Source organism: Tyto alba, unplaced genomic scaffold (assembly GCF_018691265.1).
Source record: "Tyto alba isolate M040663 unplaced genomic scaffold, T.alba_DEE_v4.0 Super-Scaffold_28, whole genome shotgun sequence".
Lineage (NCBI taxonomy): Eukaryota > Metazoa > Chordata > Aves > Strigiformes > Tytonidae > Tyto > Tyto alba.
Window position 1 is genome coordinate 14934328 of NW_024881302.1, and position 20725 is coordinate 14955052.

The 20725-nt window shown below is 36.2% G+C and overlaps 1 protein-coding gene across 29 annotated transcripts in view; it reads right to left on the reverse strand.

Annotated features, from left to right (window-relative positions):
* Positions 1 to 20725, reverse strand: part of RBFOX1 (RNA binding fox-1 homolog 1) — a 1320820-nt gene that overhangs the window by 87146 nt on the left and 1212949 nt on the right. For all 29 annotated transcript variants that reach the window (XM_042798374.1, XM_042798373.1, XM_032983544.2 and 26 more), the window contains 5 exons: positions 18566 to 18709; positions 15676 to 15729; positions 9824 to 9916; positions 8063 to 8123; positions 2303 to 2356 (listed from right to left, as the gene is read on the reverse strand). In XM_042798374.1, the coding sequence (XP_042654308.1) occupies positions 2303 to 2356; positions 8063 to 8123; positions 9824 to 9916; positions 15676 to 15729; positions 18566 to 18709 (406 nt within the window). The remainder of the gene's footprint in view (positions 1 to 2302; positions 2357 to 8062; positions 8124 to 9823; positions 9917 to 15675; positions 15730 to 18565; positions 18710 to 20725) is intronic.

Genomic DNA, 20725 nt, shown 5'->3' on the forward strand with positions numbered 1-20725 from the left:
TTGCTGACAGCCAACATGGCTTCACTAAGGGCAAATCACGCCTGATGAATTTGGTGGCCTTCTACAATGTGGTTACAGGTTATAGCATTGGTGGATAAGGGAAGAGCAATTAACATCATCTATCTGGACTTGTGCAAAACATTTGACACTGTCCCACGTGACATCCTTGTCTCTAAATTGGAGAGCTGTGGATTTGACAGATGGATCACTCATTGGGTAAAGAATTGGCTGGATGGTCGCACCCGAAGTGCTGCAGTCAGTGGCTCGACGGCCAAGTGCAGAGCAGTGACGAGTGATGCTCCTCAGGGGCCAGTCCTGGGACCAGCGCTGTTCAACATCTTTGTTGGCGACAGGCACAGCGGGATCGAGGGCACCATCGGCAAGTTCACCCACGACCCCGAGCTGTGTGGTGGGGGGACACGCGGGAGGGCAGGGTTGGCATCCAGAGGGACCTGGGCAGGCTGGAGAGGTGGGCCCAGGCAAACATCATGTTGTTCAAGGCCAAGGGCAAGGTCCTGCACAGGGATCGGGGCAGTCCCAAGAACAAATCCAGGCTGGGTGAGGAGCGGCTGGAGAGCAGCCCCGAGGAGAGGGACTGGGGGGGCTGGTAGGGGGAAAACTGCCTGTGAGCCAGCCCCGTGCGCTCGCAGCCCAGAACCCACCCGTGCCCTGGGCTGCAGCCAGAGCAGGGGGGGCAGCAGGGCCAGGGAGGGGATTCTCCCCCTCTGCTCCGCTCTGGGGAGACCCCCCTGCAGTGCTGGGGCCAGCTCGGGGGCCCCCAACAGCAGAAGGACACGGAGCTGCTCGAGCGGGGCCAGAGGAGGCCACGGAGATGCTGGGGGGGCTGGAGCAGCTCCCCTGGGAGGCCGGGCTGAGAGAGTTGGGGGGGTTCAGCCTGGGGAAGAGAAGGCTCCGGGGAGCCCTTCGAGCGGCTTCCAGTGCTTAAAGGGGGGACAGGAGAGGTGGGGAGGGACTCTGGGTCAGGGGGTGTGGGGATAGGACAAGGGGTAACAATTTTAAACAGAAAGAGGTTAGTGTTAGAGTACACATAAGGCAGAAATCCTTCCCTGTGCGGGGGGTGAGGCGCTGGCCCAGGGTGCCCAGAGCAGCTGTGGGTGCCCCCTCCCTGGAAGGGTTCAAGGCCAGGTTGGACGGGGCTGGGAGCCCCCTGGGCTGAGGGAAGGGGGCCCTGCCCGGGGCAGGGGGTGGGACTGGGGGGGCTTTGAGGTCCCTTCCAGCCCAAACCAGTCTGTGATTCTATATCTGTTCCTCACTTACTGTAAAGAACATATTTGACATTTACCTCTTTATTTTCAATTACGTAAGTGTTTGACAAGTGATAAATACTTTTGATTTTTTAAAAGTTGATTAGGTATTTGTATCCAGCATGCACACACCCAGACAACTGAAAAACAGATCCTAAAAGAAAACTAAAAAATTCCCAGTGTTTCCCATGGAAGTCATAGAAGACTCTCATATGATTGTGGACCTAAGAAAGGAAGACAACTTTACTACCTGTTAGAAACTTTTGGAGTTACAGTGATTATTTCTGTCTTAGATGTAAATTATTAGCTTTCATAACAAATGGCTTTTTAGGACTTGCTAGTGATTATGTTTGAGTGAGGTGCAAATTCCTCTGAAATCAAATGGATTTTAGAGTACAACCATGTTTGTTTTCAGTACTGTTGCTGTTTTTTGTTGTTGATATTTAGAAACTATTGTTAGCCATGACTGAGTTCAAGTAGAAAAAGACTATATCTCATTAACCCCAAATTGTAACCAGGATCAGAATTCCATTGCAGTGAAGAATCAAGGGACAAAACAGATTATAAATACAGTAATTTTAGGAAATTGAAAAGCTAAATATAAAATTTAAAGAAAACTCTTCAAGAAAAAAATTATGAACATAGGTGTTCTATACTTATGCATGTCTATGTACGCGTATATGCATAGGTAGATTTTTGTTGTTGTTGCTCACTATGCTTAAATAATTCCTGGAAGAAAGTGACTGTACTGAAATATAAAATAAAATATGAATAAAATCTCATGTAAGACTGGGATACTGAAGTACATTTCCTGTTATACTATCTACTCCCCAATAAGAATGTATTCCTGTATCTTCTATACAGGTAACTGTTAAAATCCTGCATCACAAATCTGTAAATGACTTGCAGATAACATGAGTCAAACAAAGAAACAAAACCTCACACCAAACATATATTTTGTACTTTTGCATATTTTAAAGAATATTAAAATAAAATAAAATAAAATATGGCATGGACAACTATAGCATAATCCTTACCTGCATAGAATTCTGGACTATAAACTGCACCAACAACTGGATTTAATTTCCAGCCTGCAGCAAACATAAAAACATAACTGAGTTAATACTGCAATTAGTGAGAATAATAAAAATTATTTAAAATTTTGTTTTTGTATAGAGGTATACAGATAAAATGTCCTTAAAAAGGTCATTTTAATGAAAGTTCTATAGGCATCTTAGATTCCTGATCTTTAATATCAGACTCTGAAGTATGGAAATAAGTAATGAAAGAAGGCATCCTTTGGACATGTAGTACTGGAATAAATTATCAGGTGCTCGGCTGCAATGCACAGTTGCCATGGACTTACTCCCTTAAATCATGGAATTAAGTCAGAGCTAGTTCAGGTATCCTTATGTCATGTAGTACCAGAGTAGGTCAGTTCTTTTGCAATGCTTTAACTCTCTGGTTACAAGCCCAGGAGGCCAAAACAGTTCATTTGCTGGACACAAATGTTTCTGATAAGCATGTGTTAGTGTAGGTTACAAGACAATCAAATGATCTGAAGATTTTGATTCTATTCTGGGGAAAATGAAAGCCTAGACACTGTATGGAAATGCCTATTGTGACATGAAAGAGATCTGCACACCATGGGATCCCAGTCAAATGGCAGAGACTTTTTTTCCATTTGTGTTTGTACATCAGACTGTCTACACTGAAACAGGACAATGGCAGGCACATGCCAAAAGTGTGTGCTGCCTGCATTTGCAGCTGATAAATGCTGTTAGCATATTGCTATATAGTAGCTTCTGTGTAAGAAAATGCTGCAGTCACATTCTGCAAAGCTATTAAGTGCTACAGATGCAGCCACTGCCTTTGTCTGAAATGATCACTTTCCTCCCACAGCTGCTTAAAAACAAAGCACAGAACCCATAGATATTCTGTATCGTATGTTCTGGCCAAACTCTGAATAATTGCTGTCACATCCTTACACCAATACGGCATTTCCAGGTAAACCTGGACTGCATAGGCTCACTGCAGAATCAGGGCCTGCGTTCAGAGCATATCTGACACTGAAGACAAGGATGTTGAAGGAACTGAAGGGGACAGGGTAAGAACAGCAGGAGAAAACACCAGCAAACTCATTAGCCTTCTCAGCTGCGGTAAAGTGCATGTTATCATTGGAACATCCCCCCACCCACACCCTTTTTTTCTTTTTCTTCTTTTTTTTTTTTTTCTTTAAGTATTTGAACAATTACTTGAAATACTGGGACCAAAAACCTAGGGGGTTCCCAAGAGCACATTTGATTCAGAGGAGTGGGAAGCACCATTTGTAAATGGGAATAAAGAGAAAAAACCTGAGGAAAAGCATCTTTTAAATTCAAGAACTATGGTACTTTAAATAGATCCTATAACCATGCTGCTGAAAATAATACACAATCAAGACCAACAAGGCTTTTCAAAATCAGAAGAGCCAAGATTAGAAGAATTTAAGTGCAAAGTGTACTGAGGTTTGTTTCTGCCTTGGCCACATCATGTAATGCAAAAGCAGAGTAGAAGACCATGAAAACATAATGCATTATAAAACTGAAAAAGTGTAATACAAAAAAAATCTCAATAACACAAAAGAAAACTATTCCTACCCTTTAAAAATAGTGCTATCTCCATTTGATGCACAGTAACTGTTTACCAGTAATTAACCGTGCAGTAACAGAGGTGAGGGGTGTTTTTGAAATGTAACTCATTAATAGGTTCAAAGAGTAAAAAGCAGCATTGCATGCAATCTGCTCTACAGAACTAAAGGCAGCTGCTCAACTTACCTAAAAGACAGTTATGGAAACTGAACAGTGGGCCAACCAAGAAGGGCTAAAATTACTTTCCTCATGAAAATATCACAGGAATTTTATCTGATCCTTCAATTCTACATTCTACAGGATTATATTTAGGAATGTCATCGTATAACAAACACTCTTAGTCAAATTTTGTGTGATGAAAAATAGTCCAAATTTTGAGACTTTCCACAAAAATCTAAGTTTTTATAGCTTAGGGAATATTTAGTATTTCAAATTCATTACTTCCTCAAAAGACCACTGATCAACACCATCCAAAATGAAAGACTGGACTGAATTTCAGATCTGTCAGCTTTTGCTGTCAAAGAAGCTGACAGACACCTCTCAGCTTCTAAGTTACACTAACAGCTCCACAACTTGTCTGAGAGAAAGAAAAAATCTTGCAAGACTCAGATTGCACTTCACAGCTGAAAGCCACTCTCATATTTCAGCTCCTTACCTCTCTCACAGTGACGGCTGTCTCATCTAACTTTTTGAAGCTTATAAAGGAAGTACTTCATTCATTGTGAAAATAACAGTAATTAAACTTAACTTTATCTTGTCAGCTAGCAATGTGCTGGCCCATAGCTGTGTGGGTTAATCAAATGTGATAGTAGTTGATGTATCAGAGTGAGTAGCTGCCAAGTAACCCTACTTCAGCAGCTGGAGGAGGCAAATTCTCTGCAGTGGGTGTCATTTTGTGCATTTTTCTTACTGTCACAATATTAATCTCCTGCTCAAGTTGAAACTATAAAGGCTCAAAACTTAAAAATCAAACAAGGAAACAAACAACCCCTCTGCCTGCCACAAAACCCCACCCTATACAGTCATCCAAAGAAATCCATGTTAAGCATGCTAAAGGGAAGGAAATAATCATACTGCAGAGTGTAACAAGCTTTGGTACAAAGTGGGGCACAGCAGTGCAGAGGATTATTTTCACTTCACAGGCCAGAAAGGCAGCCCTGGCCGGAGGAATGTACTGGTGGGAAAGCAGCCCTGCGACAGAGGGGGAAGGAAAGGGGAGCGAGAGGGAATTTAACTGTGGTAATAGTAACTAGCTGTGATTCTGAACCTAAGTTCAGATCAACAGAAGGCTCAAATTCAAAGCACTGCAAGTATAACCTTTAAAGCATATTTATCCCTCTACTGATCTCTGTTTCATGTTCTTCTTTCATTGCTTCAGTTCTCTGAATCTGCTTTGCACATAATTCTCTATTCCCTACAACACTTGGGTGAGCATCCTGAATTGCAATATGGGCATCAGAAGAAAGTATAACTGTGAACAGGATAGGTTGGAACATCTAAAAATGTCTCCGAAATATTTTTGCCAACAAGTAGAACTCCTGACACTGAATTTATTTGCAAAGAAAAGACAGTCCTATCTCCAAAGCACACGAGGAGAGCCATCAAAATCATCCTGTCTGATAACCATCTTGCACCAAAAAAGCTCTCCTAGCAACTGAGCATTTATTAACTGCTCATTTTGGGAGTCATCAAAAGTCACTAGAAAGCACACTTATTTCAAAAACAATCTAGAATGCAAAAGCAGACCGCTTATTTGAATGAAGCTGCAAATATTAAAAAATAAAAAAATCAAGGGTTTTGTGCTTTAAAATCTACTGACTTTTGCAACCATATTTACAACATGAGTCCTGATATCAAACAACCATTAGTATTCAGGGAATGAAAGACAAAACAGCGTGTACCTTATTTTTAAATTAGAAGAAATTTTATTGCGTGATGTTTTCACATAATCCAACATGTACCCCAACTACATTCTGAACACCTGACAATAACATGTCAGTCACCACATATTCTTTGAAAAATGAAGTAATTTATTTAAAAAGTGGTTATGAAGAGATAGGCACGTGCAAACAAAATGTTTCTGGCTATCTGCATCAGAAGCATCTTGCAAATGTGAATATGATTGCACTGGTTAATTCCTGACAAAATGCTGAAGAACTAGAATCACTCACTATCAGGATGACTGATAATACAAGCACTGATTAAACTAAATGAAGCACCTTGCATGTTTATACTTCATTCCTTGTGGCCTGTAATTATTACGCAAGAAGAACATGATTCTCCTTGTGTGTTTACTTTAGGGGACCTCAGACATTTAAAAAAAATAAAACCCCAAATGTATGAGCTACAACCCGTTTGTCTGATAGATACGTATCGAAAGGTGTGTCAAAGAGCATCCTATGTGCAACACCTTAGATATACAGATTCACAAACATAAATGCTAATCTTTATGCACTGGACAGGTGATATCTAGTCCAGATGGAACAGGATGGAATATGACAGACAAAACACTTCAAGTGGGAAACACTTAACAGCAGATTTTCATCATTCTCTTTTTGGATATTAATAAATGATAATGTGTAACCTAAGGAACCCTGCAGTGCAGGACACAGAGGTGAACCTCCTCTAAAACCATGTTCCTTAAAATCTCACATCTGTTTCCAGCATTCCCTTCCTTCAGCACTGGATGTGCTGGTATGTAACATGTTATTTGTGAATTAACAGTTTTGTAGCCTTAGGATAATATGAATAAAAAATATACATCATTGTTTATAACAAAATTACTTTTATCGTTTTATTATTACAACATAGCAATGTTCCTAGTAACATATACATAGCATGAATTTAGCTCCTTATTTCAACAAAATCTTGTTATTTGATCCAGAGTTAGGTTTTGTCTCTCTCTCACTAGATTCACTGTGATGTTTTAAAGCCAGTAAAAATGAAGATTTTCCCATCTGCCAAGTTCCACGTTTACATACAAAATGAGCAAGAGAACAGTTTCTGAGTGAGCATGAGGAATTTCAAACTCTTCTTCTCCAGATCATTTTAATAGCTCGATTATCATGTCCAACGAACACCAACACTATATTTTATATTTACTGTGGTAGGAAAAAATTATGACTCTTTCATTAAAAAATAAAGCCACTGTTTGCCCTATGTTTTAGTAAAACTTCACTAATGAGACCTCAGATATAGAAAATTAGATTCCTTGTATTTCAAAATGGAAAAGAGCCTAATCTACCTGTGGAAACCTTTACTGATATATGTGCGGATTTCATCTGCTTTCTACTGGATGGGAAAAACTAAATTAAATTGAAAAGCAAATAATTATAACTACACAGTCTAGTAAAACTGGAAAGCATAATTGCAATTAACTTAAATTGATGTATCATTGTTTGACATAGTTGAGTTAGAAACTTGTTAGAATTTTCTGAACAAACAAATGCAAACAACCCAAGCACATGATCAAACACTGCCAAAGGAAACATTTTAAAAAGTATTGCTTCCAAACCCCTCAAATACCTATGGGTTATTCCTCTATCATTAATGTACAACATTATAGTAACTTAGGTCAATATTAGAGTGATTTTTTTTAGACAGCTTGGAATTTAGATTTTTCCAGGGAAAAAAAGCTGGAAGCAGCACCCAATTATAGTTTGCCCTTTACTTCTAACAAATTGTAGAAGGAAGACACAGAAAATTATCTTTGCCTCGAAGCGTATCTTGGTGCTAAGAAGAATCTCATGCCTGACAGAGACATTCTTCCCACTGGTCTCCCTACCTCCATCTCCCAAGCAAAATTGAATCCTCTGATTAGTTCATTCTTCGCAACATTAACACTACACAAAGCTAGAAGAGAAGAACGCTTTCCTATCAGGTATATTTTCACACACAGAAGCCACTGTGGTTAAATGCTCAGAATCCAATCAGGCAAAATGATACATGCTGGGCCCACATGGCTGTGAATTAGCTGAACTCGACACAGATGGAATTTATGCCCAACCATACAATGTTTTAGGTTGCTGGACAAAGCCTGAGCTCAAGAAGATGCAGAAGATGCACACTATGACACTTCATGAGTAGATGAGTCCACCCATTCAGCAGAAGAGTGAGGTTTCACATGCACTGACATTAAAACAAAGCACTGAGAGCTCATGCACTTACCATTCGTGTAAGGGTTGACGGTCTTTTTATTTGTCATTACACGTGCTGTTGCATTATTTACCTAAGCACATAGAACACTGGATTAGAAAGTGTTACAGGGAGGGTCCATGTTACTATTAAATGCATGCATTATTACTGCTATTAGTCATGTAAAAAATAAAATGCAATTTAATTTATAGAAGGCAACAGGTGCATAACAAAATCATACTATTTATAATTACATTTACTTTCATAACCATTTTAACTTACAAATCATTTCAATAAAGCAACATCATATCATTTAAACTTTAATAAAAAGACATTAAAAGCAAATTAAAAGGTACTGCATAATTGAAGACTTAAGAGCATGCTTGTATTCCATGATAACACTGATACAATAAATACTCAAAACAGAAAAAAAGATTATATGAAGGAACATGCAGTGGAGTAGAAGGGAAAGAGACAAGGTACAAGGAAACAAAGAAAATGTCAAAAAAAGGGACAAACGAATTTTAGCAGTGTGCAACATAACCCTTTAGAAGAGAAGTACCATTGGAAAAGCAACATCTAAGCATTCAACACTTGGAACAAGAGCCTTTTTCATTGCAAGAATTAACAAAATCATTCAAGCTTTAAAATCACAGCTAACAAAAGGATAAAAAGAGGGTGCATTATTTAACACAATATGGAGTTAACAATCTGAGTAAGATGTGCACGAAGTCATATCCTCAATCCAATCAGTGCCTCCCAGGCTTGCTTAAAACGTACACTCAATTACAGGCGTACCAATATAGAAAAAAATGTAGCATCAAGAAAACTTAATACAACAAGTCAAAAAAATTCACGTGGTATATCAGCGCTAAATACGTGAAACGGCAGATGGACTTCTCCACTTACCATTCAGCACCATCGCCAGCATGGGTATGTATACAGTTACCATGGTTACTGAGAGTTTGGTGAGGGCCCTAAGCGCTACCGTCGAAGGGGGAAAATGAAAAGGCAAAATATGCAACATCTTACTCAAAAGACGACAGCATTTTCAATTGGTATTTTTTTTTATTCTAACAAATACGACTGAGGCAGTATTGAAGGGGATCCAGTGGTACTAAAACACATTTGTGTTGGTTTTTTAACAGATAGGAATGGCTCAGGCCATCCAGCCAAATTAGCCTGATGGTTTCATTACAAATTAAATCTTAAAATTGGTCGGTCTCTAGTCTGGCTTTGTTTCATTTTCTTGTACATCTTTTGGATGCTTCCTTCCCAATCTGAATTTTTTGAAAGCCACTGTGGATCCCACATCAACCCTGCAGAAAAAAAACAAAACAAAACAAAACAAAACAAACCAAAAAAAAAAAAACCAACCTTTTGTTCCTTTTGTTTGTTTTTGTTTTGTCTGTCACACTTTTTTTTTGTTGTTCTCAATTTTTAATTTTTTTTTTCTTTTTTTTGTTGGCTGGTTTTTGGAATCTACTGCACCCATTGATTTACAAAACATCCAAAATAATAACTTCGAAATATTAAAGCTTTCTTTTTTTTTCAATTCTGTCATCCACCTTTCAGCAATAATGATAATAATAATAATAATAATTACAAAAGAAATAATAATAAAAAACCCAAGTAAGGCCAGATTCTCTGTCTTTATATATAAATATATATATAAACAATGGGAAGGGGGAAGGGGAGCACACAGAAGACACCAATGATGCATCTGAAACAACAAATGAGAGTGAAGCAGACATTTATAAAAAAGATGAAAAGGAAAATATTTTGAACATGCACCTCGATTTTACGGCCCTCTACCACGGTGCCGTGTAATTTCTCCCTCGCCCTGTCCGCATCAGCACTATTTTCGAAAGTTACGAAACCAAATCCCTGCATGCAGGAGGGAGAAGGGGGGAAAACAACATGCACATTATTATTTCAGTCAATGACCACTTGTTTGCTTATGTTCTCTCTCTTTAATTTAATATTTTCTTGTCCTTGCTTCATTTCTGTAACATGCAAATTAGAAAAATTATAATTGTATTGAGATGTGCAATAAATAAGCGACAAATGTGAACAAATTTTTTCTGTCATCAGTTAGATAAAACCCTGAGAAATTCAAAGAATGATACCAAAAATACCTTTCTACATGTCACTACAGAGGAAAATAAATCTAACAATAAGAAAATGAAATTAAAATAAATTACAGTGTCTTCACATAGAAAAAAATGAACTAATGAGAAAAGAAAATGAACCACATTTTAATGACATGCAGATATCTCAATGAAATAAAAAACATGTGCACAAAATTCAACACTGAATGTCAATATACTCTAAAACATTGCCTACTTAATCATGCTGTTGTGATCATAAGAAACATTGTTCCCATGCAACACTAGGGTAACTTAAACTTTTGTCAAACTGTACAGCCTTTACTTATTTTTTTATAAAAGAAAAAAAGGAAAGAAAACCACCAACAAAACAAAAGTACTTTTAGAACAAAGTATAAAATTCCTTGTATTAACAGATCAAATAAAATCACATGATGTGAATAGAAAAAGAAACTTCGATAAAGGAATAAAAATGCAAATGTTTGAAAAAGTTTAACTGGCTCATTTACTATTTATGTATATTACTCTCCACATATAGAACATGCAACTGGTAGAACTCCAGAATCCCATGCTAGTGGGACAGGAGAATATTCAACAAATATGAAATTCTGCTTATGACAAATGCTTTGCTTTATAATATTAGGCTAAACAAACATATCCAATCCTACTAAAATTCTTTTTATTGTGATAAGTTAAACACTGTTTATAATGGCAAATATTTTTGAAAAAATCAGACATTGACATTTTAGAAACATACACCAACCCTTTGAAGTAATTCTTACATTAGCACTACAATGCCTTTGCATGCTTTCCCAAAGTTATCTGAACAAATAAGCTTCTACATCCTTGGTGTATCATAACAAGAAACATTTGCAAGTGATGCATGGCTGCTTTATATATAGGCATTGCTGCACATATCTGAAGTCCTACTGCAAGTTTTTTCTTTACTGCTCCTTTAGCTTGAACTATGAGTTAAAGCTTCCCTCTGTTCTGTTCCTCATCAATAAGCCATGCCTCATGCCTCCTCCATCTCCAGTCCATTCGCTAAGCTTTGTGGCCAGTATTCACACTCACTTACACTCTGCAGTTCTACCTGTAATGTACAGTGACTGATTTAAAAAAAAAAAAAAAAGAAAAGGAAGGGATGATACTTGTACATTTATTTATACATTTTCTACACTCAGGAGACCAAATATGAAACTAAGGCAAAATTGACACCGAGCATTGAGAAAAAAAAATGGATATGAACTACAAAACTAATTAATCAACAATGCATTAGAAAATTTAAGAAAATATCAGCATCATTATACGGGGTTATTCGGGTTATTTTACTTATTCAAAGAACACATTTATTTATGGCTGTTTATAACATATAAAGTGACATTTACAGACAGTAGCAGTTTACGTTCCATTCTTTTCAAAGTAGCTTAAACATACTGTCTGTTGCTCTTTTTTCCCCCTCTATCAAAGCCACAGTGAAGCCTGAGCTCAGATGTGCTCTATCAGCAGTTTTACTTCTAGCTGAAGCCATTCTCAAAACACCTGATTCCACACATTTTCTCCACTCTACCCTCCACAATTTTAGCGCAAAGCCACGACCTTGCTTGTCACAAGACACTGAGGATATAAGTGTCTTTTCCCCAAAGCACCAGGAGTGTTCAGAGGAAGTAAATCCCTCTTCTCAGTACTAATCCCTATGTTTTAGATGCGTGCATAGGCTTTTCTTATACATAAACCCATCCTCAACTTCAAACTTTTACTACTTCTTCAGCTGCTTCCTCCCCTCCTGTAAAAGCTCTGAAAAAAAAAAAAATCTGATCATTTAAGATGCCATTAAGAAAATTTCACAGCAAAAAACATCACTGAAACCATCGATCCAGCGAGCCAAGCTCCATGCAATAGCATAAATTCCCCCAATTCTGTTTGTTCTTCCCTCTCCCTCCTCATTGCTGAACAAAGTCCCCTTCCTAGAATTACAAACATTTGGTGGGAGTTGTTTAGTCAAAACTGTGAATCATTCTTCTTAGCTTATAGCACTACCGTTTTTTTTTTTTTTTTTGCAAGCAACTAAGGGAAAAGATAAAAACCTAATTATATTAAAAAATTAGAAAAAGATATAAAGTGGAGCCACAAGCCAAGAAAAGACAGGGGCTTCAGAGATTCTGAAAAGAAGAGTCATTGTAATTTTTTAATTTCTTATGTTGTATCTATTCTCATAATTAACACTATTTAAATTGAGCTCCTATTATTTTGGCAAATCTTACCTAGCTGACAGAGAAACTCAACCACAGAACAAATTAATTCATCACACATTCAAGTATCTGCACAAACATGTTAACATTAATTTCATATGCAGCTGATTCAACAACTACTTCAGCTTAGGAACCTATGTATTTTATTAACCATTAATGTAAATTTCAGCATTTTATTTTTCAAGTCTGTCAAATGAATTTACCATAGCCAAGTTAGTACTTGAGAAGGATCTGTTTTACTTTGAGAGGTGCTTTGGGACTCTTCTTATTTGAAGAAATAGATGTTAATATAATAGATACTATATGCATATTAATATATATACACACAGATTTATGAAAGTATATATGTGGTATATAGTTGTATAGAGCATTAATTTACAACTGTAAAAAAAATGGTACTTGTTGATGTTCCTTTATCTTTGCAGCCTTGCAGTTGTACTCCAAAAAAAAGCCATTCACAGCTCCATGGAGAAATTCAATGTTAAAGCAGCAGAGTAGTATTAAAATAACGAAATGAAATGTAAGCTATATTTCAAATTCTCCTTCAAAGATGAGTGGTAAATGCAGGGAAAGGTAAATTACCAGCAGTTTTTAATGTTATTTTAATCAACAGCTTCAAGAATTGGCAAAGGTAAGCCTCATTTAGTTAAACACAGGTCGTAAGGAAGATCTACAGTAAAAAATACTGAAAATCTTGCAATTCTTACAAAAAGAGTTTCAAAAGTCATCAGTATTGGCATACAATTCTAGCAAAGTTATCTTAATTATTATTATGCCCCCAAACAAGCAGAAATTTGGAGTATGAAACTTAAATTATTTTAGGGTTTCTTTAATGGACAGAATCCCTCCTGCAAGATTATTTTATACTTTATGGTGGTGCTGCAGCATTACACTTTTTGAATATGCAATTCCATTTTCTTAATCATTATGGCATGAAAATGAGCTTACTTCTGGTGCTTCTGCAAGAATCTTTTAAAACATTAAATATTGGAATAAAAAGAAATAAACAAAACCCCCCCAAACTTCTAGCAATTCTTTTATGCCAAATTGCAGCTAGAAACAAGTTTTAATTTTATCCTGCAAACTTCTTTACCTGTACTCAGTTTGACACCACTTAGTAGTCCTTTCAGTTTCAGTGGGATTTTATGAAAACACAGATAAACACTGCCAGGAATGGGACTTTAATCTGGTGCATTTTATATCCTACAGAATGGACATGAAACAATTAGATTAAAATTAAAAAAAAAAAAAAAAAAAGGAAAAAAAAAAAAACAGGTCCTCTTATTCCTAATCCTGTTTTTTAACTTTTTATTTCATTGAAAGAGTCTAAAGGTACTTCTGCAAATCAAAATACTACATAGCTACACCTGAAATAACACTAAACAAGATGAGAAGCAGCATATATAAGCAGTGAGAGTCATCAGAAAACTGCTTCAAGTAACTTCAGCAGCTTACTCAGAGTCAGTTTGGATGCAGCAACATGGCACTGGTTAGTGTAGAAGTATTTAATAAGAATAGGTTTTAGAGTCTCTAACACAGTCTGTAACTGAGGTAGTGCCATTACAAGCCTACCTAGGGAAACCTCTTCCTTGTGAAATCCTCTCTAGGAACTTTTTTTTTTCAGAAGGCACTGGGATGTTTTCACTGCTTCAAGATCACTATTAAAAAAACTCCATTCAGAGATACCTCCTCACCTCATCCCTCAAATACTTCAAAAGAGTCTTTTACTTATGCAAGCCGATACAGATGTGGTGGTCACAAGGCCTACAGGCGTAAGGTTTAATGGCTAAACAAACATGTGAACCACCACCACCATGACATGTGTATTCAGTTCCATTCCATCTTCAACAGAACCAATCAAAGGTGGCAGTGTGGGACATCTTCTGAAATATATAATACTATCCAGCAGAAGCAGGTTCTGGACAATCAACATCTTTTGCAAACACTACTGAATTCGATGATAATAATCCACAGCCAAAGTAGGAGATTCTAAGCCACTAAATTCCATGCATTTTGGTTGTTCACTGAAAAAGTGGTAAATATTCCAATTGGGTTTTGGATAGCAGGCAAGGGTACTAATTAATGAATGTCAGAATAATTTTGGACCATAAACCAGGAAATTTCAGCTATTCTATTTAAAATAAAAAAAAAAAAAAAGAAAAAGAAAAGAAGAAAAAGAAGAAGAAAAAGAAGAAGAAAAAGAAGAAGAAAAAGAAGAAGAAAAAGAAGAAGAAAAAGAAGAAGAAAAAGGAGAAGAAAGAGAAGAAGAAAAAGAAGAAGAAAAAGAAGAAGAAAAAGAAGAAAAAGAAAAGGTGATGGCTTTAAGTTTAGAATATAAATACAAACACATTAGGAGAAAATTAACAGAATTTAAATATATCTGCTTTAAGAGAGATTTATGATGTATCTGATTCTTAAAACATGACTGATTACAGTATGTCTAAAACAGGAAAACAATTTCATTGCTAATAATAAATCATATATGAGTGTTACAGGAAGACTGAAACACTGGTGGATAAACATTCAAGTGTGTCTGACATGGCAGGAAAAGGAAAAAGATATCATGCACATGACACACATAAACCTTCATAATGCAGCTGATATCACAAGTGAAGCATACTGGGCTACAGTTTTGCACCAGGTAACAATGTTAATGCAATCATAGCCATTCTCTCTCACTTTATTTCTTAAATATTTAAAAAATGGAAGTATGCATTTAAGGCAAAGTAATTTTCAGAAAAAAAAATGTTTTCATTACAATAAGAACTCTTTTAATCAAATAAATGTTGAAATAGATTGTTTTCAAAGGGTTGGTGTACTGAAGCTTTAACTAAAGAGGAAAACATCTGCACTTAGATAATCTGGAACAATCACATATTTTATCAGCTACTTACTAAAGAGGATCGTCATTAGGTATCATTATCATCTTTCACTCCAGTAGGGGAAAAAATACCTGTAGTAATACAATCCTGCCTACAAGTATCTGTAAGTATGGACTCATCTTATAAAATAAAAAAATATAATTACCATTGAAGACTAAAGACAGCAGAAATCAACATTCCCATAAAACAGATGACAGTTTGGAGTAGCTAAAATTACTCCTTTTAAAAGATATTAAATGAGTCCAATGAATTTCATGCTGCTTAGGAAACTGAATGACAGCTCAGATGTTTTCACCAATATAGAGTTTCAGATGTTATTTTTACAGCAGTGCAGTTGTTTCCTTTCACTCATATAAATATTTTAAACAAATTAAAAAATTCCATGGGTGAATTAAACTGCTTACCTTTGAGCCTCGCTCATTAAAAATAATTTCAACATCTAAGATTTTACCAAATTGCTGTAAAGAAATAGAAAAGTTACATGAAAATAAGATAACTTCAACACTTCCATCATCTATAATACAATTTTTTGTTTCAGAAAATGGTGCAACACATCAAAAAATTACAGAACATAAAATCAAAGATAAAGTATCAAAAAAGACACACTGAAAAGGGGCCAGATCGATAGCACAATTAAATTGTACGTATCCTTACATTTGTCACTATTATTCCACATATGCATTTATTAATTTTAAAGTTCAGTGAAATGACCTGACAAAGAGGAAATCGTCATTAAACTGTGATCACAGAGAAATGAAAATCCCAAACTTCGTTTTTTTTTTTTTATTTTTGTCTTTGCACAAAGTAGGTTACTTCCTTGTAATCCACCCAGTTCAGCTGCCATCACTGTTTTTTCACAGATAATATGCTACTGAGTTGCTTTGCTTGGGTAATAAACATCACTAACAAGACAGGATTAATGGCTGCGTGAACATTGCCACCCTCTGGTCATCCTTCCCTTTGAAGAACCTTTGTTTCGTAAGACTTTTTGCAGCTGTTTTCCTAGACAGGTCAAGGAGTTTGGTTGCTTCTGCCACTTACTTTCTGATAGGAATAAGATTAAGCCATCTGGGAGTTTTGTTGCTGGCTTCAAGGTGTGAGGATTTCTCTCCACCCTTGCTGAAAAGGGATAACCATTACTCCCTAAGCAATTCTTGCTTACTCGAGTATAATTTTGAAAACTAGAACAGATACTTGTTTGGGGTTTGGGATTTTTCCCTGCTCAGAATTGCACTTCTATTGTAATATTTGTAGCAACTGTTATTCCTATTGACCTTACAATAGCACTCACAATCATCTAGGCATTGTTCTCACACACCGAACTTGACCACAGTTGCTATGTCAGAGAAAAGGGCTCTATTGGACTTGTCTTACTAAGAGAATAAATGTTTGCCTTGAGCAGTGTTTAGTTAGAACACTTTCTGATATGACACATGTTGTGATGCAACACTGTAATGTTTGATAATGTATCAGTGGGCCATTTCCCTTATTTCATATGTCATTAATATGCAGTATGGATCAGTGCTACAGGTAGAAATTAGAAGCAGGCAAGTGAGTAATCTATCAAGAGTCCAAGGAATTGCAAAACTCAGTCTATACTCTAGTCTTAAGATATAATAAACAATCACAGGACAGAAAGGACAGTATTGCTTCTCTAGAATATTAAAGGGTTTCAATCTGGTTATGGAAAAATCAACCATCATTTGTTATCCATTGGCTTATTTGATCTTCTTGCATTCACTATCTAATAAGCAGACACTGACTTAATGTTTAAACAATCCTCCTATGCTGTACTTATGTCCATGCAAAAAAAATCATCTGCTATGGGTATAACATGGTCATGATGCAGCATTACCACATTTTATATCAAATATTTCAATTCACACTTGCAGGAATTTTGTTTTTCTATCAATTCAGAAGCTAAAAGTTTACTGTTACCAAGCCTTTCTAAAGCTGGAAAACTCCAGTCATTCACCAGTCTTTTGAGACCTAAGACTTTGAAATATTGAAAAGAAATGTAGTTTTTATTCACTTATAAATTACTACAATCCCTCAAAAAAATCCCCAAAACCCTTTCATTTAATGTATTTTCAAATAAAATCCATCTATTTTAAGTGGTTTGTTTAATTTAAATAAATTTGCATCTTTTTCTCTAGAGGGTTAATTATTATGCCTTCTGCTATTCTGCTGATGAACTCTAAGCTGCATTTAGGGGAGGTTACCAGTAGCAAGTCAGATATGGCAAAACAGTCACTCTCATTTCCCAAAACTATACCAGGATTCTTTTTTCAGTGACTGTTCCCTTGACTCCATAGAAATTAATACTGAAACACGCAATGTCTTAACTCACATACAGACATCAGAAGAACTTAAAAATCTGAACTGAACATAAATGATGGAGAGAAGTGTTGTGCCATGAAATACTTGATGGTGCACTGTATAACAAACTGTAAAGCAGAAGAGAATTAAGTTTTACTGAGTCAGAAATAAGAAATCTAGAGTAACACAAATACTTAAGAGCACCGACTTGGAAGAGGAAAAGGTGGGTTCTAATCACTCATCAAGTACTATTTCTAGGTTTTATTTAGTGACATTTCAAAATAAACCTAAGAGTTAATGGAGCAGGGAGAAGAAACCCAGTCTAACTTCTAACCTAGAATTATGAGATCTAGCATAGAGTTATGAGCCTAGAATTGATGGCATGTGTGAGACGTCTGAAACACAGTTAATGCACTTAAAGGTGGGTAAAGGCCTAGGCAAAAGCAAAAATTGAGAGACTTATAGAAAAATACTGTCAGAAACTTTAGAAGCTTACAGATTTATAATAACTGTGGGAATGGGTGAGGATTCCCACTCCAGAATTTCTTGCTTAAATTCAGTCCATGTCTTAATTCTATAGATTTGGGTCCCTTGCTCATGAGGTCAAGTATGGACTATTTTACATCATGCTCTCAAAAATCAATAATTACAGGCATATAAATCCAGATGTGTACAGCAGGAATATTGATGCAGTCAATATTTTAAGCCAATGTATATAGCTTTTTCTGCATGTAATACAAACCAACACAATATGTAGAGTACACCCATCTATCACATAGAGCAGAATCAGTAGAATTTCCTTCCCAGTTGTGACTGGCAAATCAGATGTTTAGTTATCAATACGTGAAAAGAGAATCATTACTGAAAATGGTTAAACAGTCTAAATCAGGGATATTACTCTCATAGTTGCCTATAATATAAAATACCTATTGCAAAGCAAATATAAAAAAGCATAAATAAAGGATGAATACTTACACCAAACATTTGCCTAAGATCTGGATCCCGGAATCTGAATGGTATATTTGAGACGTGAAGCCGTTTTGGCTGTGATTTGTTTTCTGTGTTTTCAGAAGATTGTGTCTGTTGCTGGCCATCGGTCTGTGCTGCATCATCTGTCTGCTAAAAGGGTAAAGCAAAATAAAGTAAAGCACGCTGCAAGTATTCCTGCCATTTTTTATATAAAGTGGTGGGCTTAAACTCTCAGAAAAATTACTAAAAAGGAGTTAAATCTGTTCAAAGGTACTAAAAAATACCAGAAGTTGAAATATAAGAAAATCAAATCCATTTCTGTATCTGTCTCAATGGTATATGCTTTCAGTGATATTTTTAATATGTACTTGGAATAAACTGGAGAATAGGAAGGAGATTATTATTTGTTGATTTTCTTAGCTGATTTTAAACAATGAATAAATATGTCTCCCTGTATTACAAGACTTTTGAAACCCCTTTAACTTCCCATCAGTGCTTGACAATGGAAGAAACTGATTCTCCATGTCCTAATAACAGCCTTGTTGCAGAAGCGAGCTATACACTTTCAAATAAGATTAGTACTTTCATTCAGAGGCCACTGAGACTTCTACATAGGAGGTAGGTAACACATCACATCCTAGTTGCCATTTCATAAGCAGTGCCGATGGGCACTAGAGGGTCATTTTGTCTAGATAAATGGTCACTGTTATGGAAAAGGCCTTGACTTGTGAAAGGGAAAAGAAGTACAATCAGTGGTGAAGGTTGCCTGACATAAAAGTGAGACCCAGAAACAAAGTTTTACAGCTTTTCTTTCTCACCAAAAGAAGATCATACCATGGTACTTCTTACAGGGGTACTGTTCTCTAGTTTTAAAACACTATTTTATAATTGAAGGGCATTGCTGTATATTACAATTTGACAAAGCAACAGAATTATAAACCCCTAGACAGATTAGGAAAAAATACAATGTCCTTCATCCAAAAAGTAAAAGTAACTAATGCTGGTCTATCAGCATATTACAGAAATTTCTCATCTGTGTTCTTTAATTCTATCACACAGTGCCTAATTAATCACTGCATGTACAGCACATATTAACCAGAAAAAAATTCTGAGAGGTATGTAAAAGCAACATAGTTATTGTCTTTTGCATTAGTAGAGAGGATCTGGAAGAAAAGAAGAAGAAACAAAGTAGTTGAATGAAATTACAAGGATTATCTTACAACTGTTATTCGATTTTTCCTGTGCTTCCTCTTCCTTCTGACTATATTAATATATTTAGGGTTTTTTTGTGTTCTAATTTTACAGGTTCGCTTTTCTTTCTGACATTTTTCATTTTAAAAAAAAAATAAAAAGAAGAAATCTCCCATTTCCTGCTAGTATCAAATTTCTTTTAAGAGACAACAGCTTAATCAAAAAGAAAATAAACCTTACCACACAGTTTCAGTACCAATAAGCCTGTTAAGGAGGAAGCAAAAGAACTCAAACAGAATACATCATTTTCATCAGCAACAACTACATGTTAAATTAATTCTAGCAAGTTAAATTCAACATCATCTTCCCTAGTAAATGCAAATCTTCTTAAATTCAAAGTAGAAACATCTACAATCTCCTGTACTGCCTATACATCTGTGCTAAGAACACCTTACAAATCAAGGTCCTCATCATCTGAAGCATCAGCTCAGCAGCAGCGTCTACATTTCATGGGATACAATGATACTCATGCAAATGCAAACTTTTATGCACACTAAAGAAGAATTTTCAAGTGACCCAAACCAGGCACTGGGAACAGCTCACGTGTAAACCTAAAACTGAATCAGTGCCACCACATCTCTTCATCTGCTACTCGCTGACATCACAGGCAGAGTCCCACAAACTAAACAGTTAATCTTTACAAATTTCTAATGATTTAAATACAAACCATGGCATATATCTGTTTAGAGACAAAAACATGTTCCATGCTAATCTCCTGCTACCTAAAACCAACTCAAAAATTCAAAATTTAGATTTTAGGCAACTGTTCCATCCACAGACAACACAGAGATTGCTTTCTACCTTCAGGCCTTAAAAGGAGAGAAATATGAAGGAAATTTGGTATATGAGAGCAGGTTGGGGATGAGGGACTGGAAACTTCTGAAATAAAACACTCCAGAAGAATTTAAGGTCAAT